Here is a 9,599-nt window from a genome sequence, read left to right as displayed (position 1 = left end):
GTGTATATGTCAAAATACCTGAAAACTGCACTGATACAGTAGAACTTATTTTTAACTTGCATTACAAATAAACTGCACATGCTGTTTTACAGACAATATATATTTGTAAACTTGCTCATGCAAAATCGGTGTGCACAACAGGGATATTTGTTTCCTAATCCCCACGCCTCTAAAAATGACATTTATGTCTGTTTTTATACTGTACCAAAACCCTCTTTAGAATAAATCTTACAGAGATTCCATCTACCAGCCAAACCAATTTATGAAGCTGAAACAAAAAAGAATAAAAGGTATACAAAAACATGGTGCACCTGGACACTTGATTCCCACCTCCCCCTTTTTTTTTTGTTCACAAGAAGAGTGAAAAAAAAAGAAAAAAAAATCATGGTCACAAAATTTTGACATTTTAATCCTAAACATTACAGGGCAAATGGATGTTGGAACCTATTTCCATATACCACGCGTCAACTGTTTAACTCCCAAATGTGGCCAAATCCACTAAAACAAGAGTGGTTAACAAACTCTGGATTATGGAAATATATTTCTGGAATAAATGCTAGAAAAGCAACAATGGGAAAAGCCAACTGTCTCCATAAAGGTAATAAAGTGGAACAATGTATAGATTAGATAAGTTTTCTGTTTCTTACTCATAACCTGTCAATTCAGTGCATCATATGGTTCAATGTAATGGTCCCCATTTTGGACAAACATCTAACTAGTGTCCATTGATTCCAAGTTAGTGGATGATGAATCTTTTTGGATGCTTTCAAAGATGGCTGCAAGCTCAGGGTTAGAGCTTATTTGTGACTGAAATTCACTCATTAATGGACTCTTCTCTGCTTCTGGAATGGTTAGAAGCGCTGCTACTGCCCTCATAGCAGATCTTTTCAGTTCATCTTGCTTCTCAAACTCCTGTTTCACTGAGTTTGCCTTTACCTAGAAAAAACATTAAATACATTTGAAACTTTTGCTTAACCCTCTCTTTACACACACCTGAAAATACCTACCTTACAAACACCTATTTCATTCCATTCTACCACTCTAAACAGTTTTCAAAATGGCATAAACTCTTTTAACTCCCCGCCCCAAACCACTACTTTTTAGCAGTATTTATACCAGCAGCTTATTGCAAAGCAAGCAAAAAAAGGCTGTAAACTTCCACGTCAGTTACAAATCAAAATTATAGCAGTCAACCTCTAGCTGGTAAGGTCAGTAAATGACATTAGACTGATATTAAAACAGTACTTCCAGCTTCCAGAGGACATAACATTTTTTAAAAGTTGGCCTTCATTAGAATAACTGCTTAACCTTCTGTTATAATTCTCCAAAGACGTTTCAATAATACAAACATAAATTATCATTAAAACCAGCCAAATTTCTCCATGGGAAATAGACTACAGTAATGGAAAAGCAAAGTAAAACACGCATTAAGTGACTGTCAGAGCATGTAGGTGGATCAAGACAAGAACAGAAATGGAAGGAGACTAACTGCACCAAAATTCTTCTAATACAAATGTATAAGGGTTGGGGGAAAATAAAACCAGCAAAAAAAGGACTAGTTTAGTCTTCCTCCTCCTTTTATCACCCAAATGTTTGTATGAACCAAAGTTATCATCTGAAGTCAGGAAAAACTCTCAATTCCCAATTTCACTACTTATAAAAAAGTGAGACTTATAAGCTGCCCATATGGCAGCTAAATTTTTAAGGAACAAAATAAATATCATCAAGGTTCATAGGATTTTTAAAAAGAAGCAAACAAGTCTACCCCTCCCATTGGTAATTTAAAGAATTTCAATAAATGTATAAAGGCGCACATATTTATATTGTCCTGCCTACTGCAGTTTATCAGCTATAACTCAGGAAATACTGCAGCTGCACAGAAGCATTCTTAGTACACAAGTTCATTTATATTTCTGCAAGACAACAGGAAATAATTAAATTGGTTTAAATTTAAAATACCTTAGTTGTACACGTAGCACGCAAAGGTTCAACAAGCCTATCCAACCTCTGCAGCACTGCGCTTGGACAAAGGGTAGACAGTCTCACCAACATTAAAAAGGTTAGCATCTAGGTTGAGAAAAGCAGTAATTCAACAATTAGTGATGCTCAGCACATATATGAAGATATATTTCTTGCAATGCTGTATAACCTTTTAACAGCAACACTTGAATGAAAATGGCAAATACAGTGAACTACTTAAGCGTATGAAACAATATTTTTACCATTTCAGTCTATTCACTATGTAAAAAAATTTGACTCCACAGAGAAAAGTAACAGCTAACCTTAATATCATAGTGATCCTTCAGGCCATCTTCTACATGGTTTAAGAATTCGAAAATATCTAGTCTATCCAAACAGCTATCCAAAAGAGTATACATGCACTCAAAAGCTGCTTTCCTTATGTCCAGCCCATCATCAACTGTATGCTTAAATGGTCCCATTTCCACCTGTTGGCAAATAAAAAACAAAGTTAAGAAGTAATATACTTAGAAAACAAAGAATCTATTTACATATATTTAACACTTTTTCTTAGTTATCATACCTCTCTAATTAATTCCTTTCTGACTTTTGTTTCATTGTAAAGATGAGGAAGCACAGTGTCTAAGAGGTCCCTTATTAATGAAGGTTTATTGTGTGCAGCTGAGTTAAATGTCACCAATGCTACTCTCCTGACATTGAGATCTGGGTCCTCCAATGTTTTCAGGAAATCACCTGCAATCATGTACAGAAACAAATCAATCTGTGAGGATCTTTTTCATTTGCTACTTTAAAAATATCTTCGATACTTGCATCAGAAAAAAACACTTCAATTCTGCAGTTCAAGATTTAGAAAACCCCTCTTAAGGAGACTATCAAAATACTGATTTTTAACCTTAAAACACCATATATTGAGAATTCTTAGATCACCCCAAAATAACCCTAGCTCAGTATATATTAATGTACAAATACCTCTCTCATCCAACTCTGCCTTCAGGCATTTTCAACTTAGAGCTTCTACAGTTCTGTAACACAGCCTTGTTAAAATATATTCATGCAGAAACATATTTTCCTCAATGTTTGCAATGTTTTACTAGCAACTTCCATGAGGAGTGAAATTTTAAAAGGAGAAAAACAACAAGGTATAAACACCAAAGTGACTTCTACACACAAAAAAGAAATTGGGTAACAAAACTAAAGATTACTGAGATTTTTTAAGTACAAGATACCAATAGTTCTGGTTTTTTACTAAATAATCAATTCATCTTTCCATAAACCAAAGGGGCGAGACAGCTTCCATGGGAGATACAGCGGGGGGGGGGGGGGGGGGGCAGGGGGAACCACAAACAATTCTTGAATATGAAATTAAAAATAAAAAAATAATAAAGCTTAGTGATGAAAATAACACAAAGGAACTGATTCCACTTCACCATAAATAAAAACCTTGCTCTCCACAAGACCGTGTGTTTTAATCTTCCCCCCCCCCCCCCATTAGGTTTAGCAGTATGGACTATTTTTTACAGATCTTTAAACCTATAATTAATCCAGTATAAACCAGTCACTACAGCATATTAAGCAATTCTACAATACTTTGTCATACAAATCAGAAAAGATCAAAAAGCCGCAGCACAGCTAAATCTCTTTGTCGTAGTGGTGTTACACTGAAAGCTTTGATTACATTATCCATGTAAAAATATACACCCTCCCAAATGCTTTCAGACCATAAGCATTACAGAATCATTAGGACCTAAATTTACAGTTCACCACCTGATAATACTCAGAATTCAGATGTGCATTTATATTTTAAGTGACTGAATGTCAAATATTTCCAAGACCACCCTCCTGGGTAAAGACAGTAACTTACCACATCAAACTGATATAATCTTCAAGAGTACATGAAAGAAAAATCGGCTTTTGGTTCCCATCCTAACAAAAGCCTTAGCTTCTTGTATCATAGCTTCAATATATATATAATTTTTAATCACGCAATTTTTACTGCTCAGAAGTCAATCAAACTACAATTAATAGAAATAACTGTCTAATGTGGAAACATTTAATAACTGTTATAACAGTTATCATTAGCAGCTAATACAGTACCTGAAAAGTATTTACTTCTGAAAACAAAAAGCATATTTTAAATACAATCCTATTGCCTGAAAACATAGAAGCTGTTAGTAAAAGTAAAGAACTTACCTATGCAGTTCTTCAGAAGTGGGTCTATGGGTTGTGGATGATCAGAAATAGTGAACTTAACAGCAGTAACCACTGAACTTCGAGCATATGAAGACCCTAATACGAAACAGAAGTGTGAATACGTAACGTTAAAACAGTACAACTACAGAATTTAAATCACACTCAATGCCGTTCTTTTAAAACTTCTAGTATTTTTAGGAACACTAAACAAGAAATGCTATTTATTACTAGCAATGCAATATGTAACTCAACTAAATCTATGGAGAAAGCATTTTAAGGGGGGAGAATAACATATTTGTAATAAGCATTTAACATTATCTGGTACAGAAAATTCAAGTAATAAGCCTATTAGAACCAATTTTTTTATCATCACATGTAGACCTACAAATAACTCCTTTTTAAAGGAGAAGGACATGAACAGAACAGTTTCAGGCCAGGAACAATACTGATAAGATTCATAAAGTATGCACAATTTCCTAATCCTTAAAAGTGTCTGAATTTTTATCTGAAAATTAGGAATACTGTAATTTACATCAAAAGGTTAACATGTTCTAGTTGGTTTATCTGTCTGTCCTTTTGTCACTCATGTTCTTTCTGCCTTAAGCTTATAGCTCTTTGTTAAACATAGTATCAATTGAAATACCATAGTCTGAAAGCAGAATATAAAAGTAATACATATTATGTATGACTAACAACTTGCAAAAAGGGAGCCATCTAAGCTGCACATTGTTGTTGGGGGGAGCAAAACTTCAATAATATCATAAAATTGAAGCAAATTATTTGCAAAACTAATAGACAGTGTAAGGCCATTTTTTACAATACGTACATGATTTACCACTACTCACCTGACACCAAGTATCCCTTGAGTCGTGGAAGCAGAGTCTCTGGGTCTATTAATGTAAGCTTGCCCAAGCATTCAGCAACAACATTCCTTGTACCCTCTTCTGCACATTCGCAATGTTTCAGGAGTAAGGCCCAGATGTTCTCAACATATGGTTTGAGACCAATCACTGATGCAGAGCTAATTATTTCTTTCAAGGAATGAAGAAGAAGGTATTGCCTCTTAGGTTGACTGGTTATTTCTTGTAAGACAAATGGCAGATACTCAGGAAGATTGCCAACACTAATACTGCCTAATGCATAAGATGCAGCTGATTTGACTTCTTCACTAGGAGAAGAGAATGCTTCTAATATTACAGACTTCAGCTCAATTTGTCCACTTAAGTCAATATGATGCCCAACTTCCCCAAGAGAAAGCAAAGCCAAAAGACGAATGGAATCCGTGGACCTTGAGTTCTTGACATCCTGAATGAACTGACCTACAACCGCTGGTCCTTCCTTAGGGCAGGCTCGAGTAAGGGCAGCAACACATTTGGCAATGGAATAGTAAGACTGCTTATGAGTAAGTGCTGTACTCTGTGAGTACACTGGACCCGTTAACATGCGCAGTAAATCCATATAGCCTAAATTATTTGTACCAGTCACAACCAAAGCTTGGAAAAATTCTAGCATGGCACTAAGTGCTCCACCCTGAAGCAAAGGTGATCTCACCAGCCCAATAAGTTCATTGAGAATGGACCCACTAATCTTTGACAGGGAGGAAGGATATACTTTAGCCAGTGTTGTCAGAAAACTGATGGCCATCTGTGACACATGCATATCACTTTCACTAATCAGAGGTGGAAGCTCATCCAGGACAGCATCAATCATTGCAGCTGTCAAGCTGTCACTGTAATTCTTAATTAAAATATCTAGAGCAGAAAGAGTACCCAGTTTCAAAGCTCGCTGGTTCTTTCTCAAAAAAGAAGCAAGAATAGGAACTCCCTCCCCAAGGATTGGTCTCAAATCTATCTTCAAAGGAGAACCAGCAATCAATGTCATGGCCTTTACTGTAGTTAACCGAGTGATCTCATTCTTCAGTCTCTCTAGGAAGATCTGAAGTGTACTAGGCAGGTCTGTGCCTAGGCTATCACCAAGGCTACAAATTATTTGACCCATACAAGATATCGCCCTTTCTTTCACTTCCTGGTCAATGTCAGCAGCCTTTAACCTCTTGATTGTACAAGTAAACAAATCTTTGATGTAAGGAGTAGCATCAAAGGAAGAAGGCTGGTCTAAAGGACGAATAACCTTCACAAGTTGTTGTGTAACCAAAAGCGCTTCTGATGTTATCTTGTAAAATGGGTCTCCAACACAAGCTACAACTGGAGGTACCAATGCTTGAACATGAGGATGAAAGACCTGGGGAGAATGATTGCAGAGGATCACATACAAACAGGACAACGCATCTATCTTCAGATTAGAAGAACTTGATTTGTCATTCAGTGAAAAAATTATTCCTGGAAGAAAAAAGAAAAATATCTTTTTAGGTTAGCAAAATTTTTTAAGGAAGGCAGCAATACTGAATTTATGTTTTCCTGCTCCCAACCTCTTTTTAATGCTCCTAAGCCCCCTTCAACAGTTTATTCAATCAATTAGTTTTCAAACTTCCTCTACACAGAGGACATGAGCCCTCTGATGACTTGTGATGTATTTTCTGATTTATTAACTGATCCTGAACCTTCAAACTTTTCCAAACTTACTTTCCTTTGTTACTTCAAAATTCAACATTTTAGGTTCCAAAAGCTGAACAATATTTCACTCTGCTGAGATCAGAAATGCAGTGTGATCTTGCAATTAACAATCAAATCATCTTTTTTCTTTAAATACAGAAGTAAAAAAAATCTCACTTAGAATTAAGGCTTGTTTTTAAGATTGAAATATACCTCTACAATATTTATATGCATCCACATAGTAGCTGATTATTTTGCCGGTTTCTTCAAATAGAAGGAACAGTTGAAAGCTTTTGCAAAAAGCAGTCAAGATTTAAAGATTTTTAAACTTCACATTCAATTTTCTAATAAATCCTTAAGTTGATGTTAGGTTTTTCATACCCGGTACAAGTACAGGAACATGTTGTGTTAGGGCTCCAGGTAACACATTTACTAGCTCAGTTAGCATGTTAAAGCAACACTGACGAGTCTTCACGCTTTTCTCCTTCATCTGTTTGTGCAAGGCTTTAACTATGTTGGGGACCTGTAATCATCACACATTTGTTAATTGATTCAACAGCTGACATTTCCTCTCATCTTTGATCACTAGGGTGATAGAAAGATGTGTGTCCTACCCCTCTATTTCTGATTTCTCTAGGGAACTAGCAAACTTACAGAAACAAGGGAAAATTAGTCAAAAGAAATGCTATTAAAAATAGTAATTTAACTTTAAAAGGTGAGATGAAACAAAACACTTAGAGTAAGTTTTTCAGCACTATCCTTTTTATTCTGCAAATAGAGTATGTTGCAGCAAATCAAGTTAGAATATTAGAGCTTACATCTGCATTATAGAATGCAAAAAAATAACTGTTTTGCTTTGGTAATTTGGCTAAACTACATAGGAGGTGCAACTTTTACAGGGGGTGATAAAATACTGACATCAGATAAACCTACTTGCTGAGTTTGGAATTTCACTTTCCAAGACTGCTACACTTCCCTGGACCAGTTTAGCTGGCTTGCTCTCTATGTCAGTACTACAATAATCAACCGTAATGTGTGTATGAGGAAAGTATGATACAACACATTTCAAGAACTATCCTTACAAACAGGGCACAACTTCAGTGCCTCTTTTCTCAAAGATAAAAATTTTGATAAATAACCTGACTCTGAAGCATTGTCAGTGGTGTCTCTCCTTGTTCCATTGCATCAGGATCACAAAGCCAACTTTGCACAGGTCGAGTTTGTTTTAAAAGAGAAAGATAAGCATGAAAAACATCTGCTTTAACATTCTCCTCACGTTCTTTGAATCTGGCTATTAAAGCAGGAGATACAGTTTTGTAGAATTCGGGAAGCATTTCATGTCGTGTGCTAACCACAGCATCCAGACACTTAGCAGCTGCACGCCTCACTTTCCAGCTCATGTCATCATCATCGCTATATTCATCATCACTCCCTTGAAAAAATAATGAATATGTTCAAGTCTAGACAATCAAAGCATTAAGTTTTATTTTAAGCAATTAATAAGAATACACTTGGGTTCTTTCCATAAGGCACACCAAAGAAAGTTTCAGAAGAACATTAAAAACCTTAGATAAAAAGCCTTCTAAGCTGCCTAAATCATAAGACTATTTTCTCTGCCAATTTTTTCACACTAGTCTTACACATGTATTGATTTAAACTGCAAACAGGACAAGGCAGTTTGCATCTTATTTACAGCCTGACTACTGATTTAAAGCATATTCCTCTTTACTCATGACATAAGCAAAAATACAACAACAGTTACTAGCTGATCAAGATTTAAACTGTTCTGTTTCTTTCTAGCAGTAAATCAAACCATACTCTGACCCAAAAAAAGACAACAAAACCCCACTGTACAGTAAGCAATACAGATTAACTTCTTATGCCCTAAATCAACAACTATGCAGCTCACTCATTCTTAAAGTAATGTGAATATTATGCTCTGGATTCAGATTACTTATGCGTCCAAGTTTTCATAAAGCTTACATATGGCAAGGTATATATTGTCACCATATTAACAAACACCTTATACCTTTCACTCCAAAACATTTTGTTATCCTACAAAAAATATTAAGTATCTTGCAATTTTTAATCTATTCTGATTTTATGCATTAGGTAGCAACATATTATAGCAGAAAGTAGCAAGACGCCTCTCCCAGGCTGAATATGTATTTTCAATTCATTAACTGACGTTCTTCTCACTTTAGTTACATCATCCTACATGCTTCTGCTGTTTTCCGCCTTTCATGTATTTTAAAATATTTGTCTTGTACCCTGTGTTCACCCTTGGAATTATTTCTCTCTAGCATCAACATCCTATACTTTTATTCCAAGAAGTGAGTTCATAAAGTATTTTGAAAAACAGTACAAAAATTTAATACAAAAGCATGCAAGTGATTCAAATGCTGGTACTTAACAACAATCCCACCCATACTGATTTGTCAGATGAGTGCAGGTTCACAAGCTCTTCCTCTGCCCCAAACCAAAAGGAGAATATACCTTGATCATCATCATCACCACCATCAGCATCCATAGCATTTTCATCTTCATCTTCATCATCATAATTGTAATTAGGATCATAGGTAAGATATTTAAGACAAATGTTTATAATAGTAGATACATGAGGATAAACTTCTTTAGGACATCTGCATAATACAAAAATACAATCAATGTCAAATTACTTTGAAGAATTAAAATACTCCTAAAAGACTTCATAATACACATTGCATTTTGAAGACACTGGCCAAACCAAGTACCCTCAATTCATCCATCAATTACAGAAATTCAGAAAAGTCAGAAAGTACAATGCTACCATATAACTGGATCTGTTAGATTGGAAGATTGCAGAGAACAAAGATATGCCTTTGGGTACTTATGTTT

The 9,599-nt window shown here is 35.4% G+C and overlaps 1 protein-coding gene across 1 annotated transcript in view; it reads right to left on the bottom strand.

The window, feature by feature from the left end:
* Window positions 1–382: 382 nt before the first annotated feature.
* CAND1 (cullin associated and neddylation dissociated 1) overlaps window positions 383–9,599 on the bottom strand; it is a 28,125-nt gene continuing 18,908 nt past the window's right edge. The window contains exons 7-15 of the mRNA XM_005142587.4: window positions 9,219–9,364; window positions 7,862–8,154; window positions 7,104–7,245; window positions 5,016–6,509; window positions 4,171–4,266; window positions 2,543–2,712; window positions 2,283–2,447; window positions 1,960–2,067; window positions 383–936 (exon numbers count right to left, since the gene is read on the bottom strand). Of these exons, the coding sequence (XP_005142644.1) occupies window positions 712–936; window positions 1,960–2,067; window positions 2,283–2,447; window positions 2,543–2,712; window positions 4,171–4,266; window positions 5,016–6,509; window positions 7,104–7,245; window positions 7,862–8,154; window positions 9,219–9,364 (2,839 nt within the window). The 3' untranslated portion in view covers window positions 383–711. The remainder of the gene's footprint in view (window positions 937–1,959; window positions 2,068–2,282; window positions 2,448–2,542; window positions 2,713–4,170; window positions 4,267–5,015; window positions 6,510–7,103; window positions 7,246–7,861; window positions 8,155–9,218; window positions 9,365–9,599) is intronic.

The sequence above is a fragment of the Melopsittacus undulatus genome, chromosome 5 (assembly GCF_012275295.1).
Source record: "Melopsittacus undulatus isolate bMelUnd1 chromosome 5, bMelUnd1.mat.Z, whole genome shotgun sequence".
NCBI lineage: Eukaryota > Metazoa > Chordata > Aves > Psittaciformes > Psittaculidae > Melopsittacus > Melopsittacus undulatus.
The sequence above is the reverse complement of the archived record's forward strand: the minus strand, read 5'-3'. Positions and strand labels throughout refer to the sequence as shown.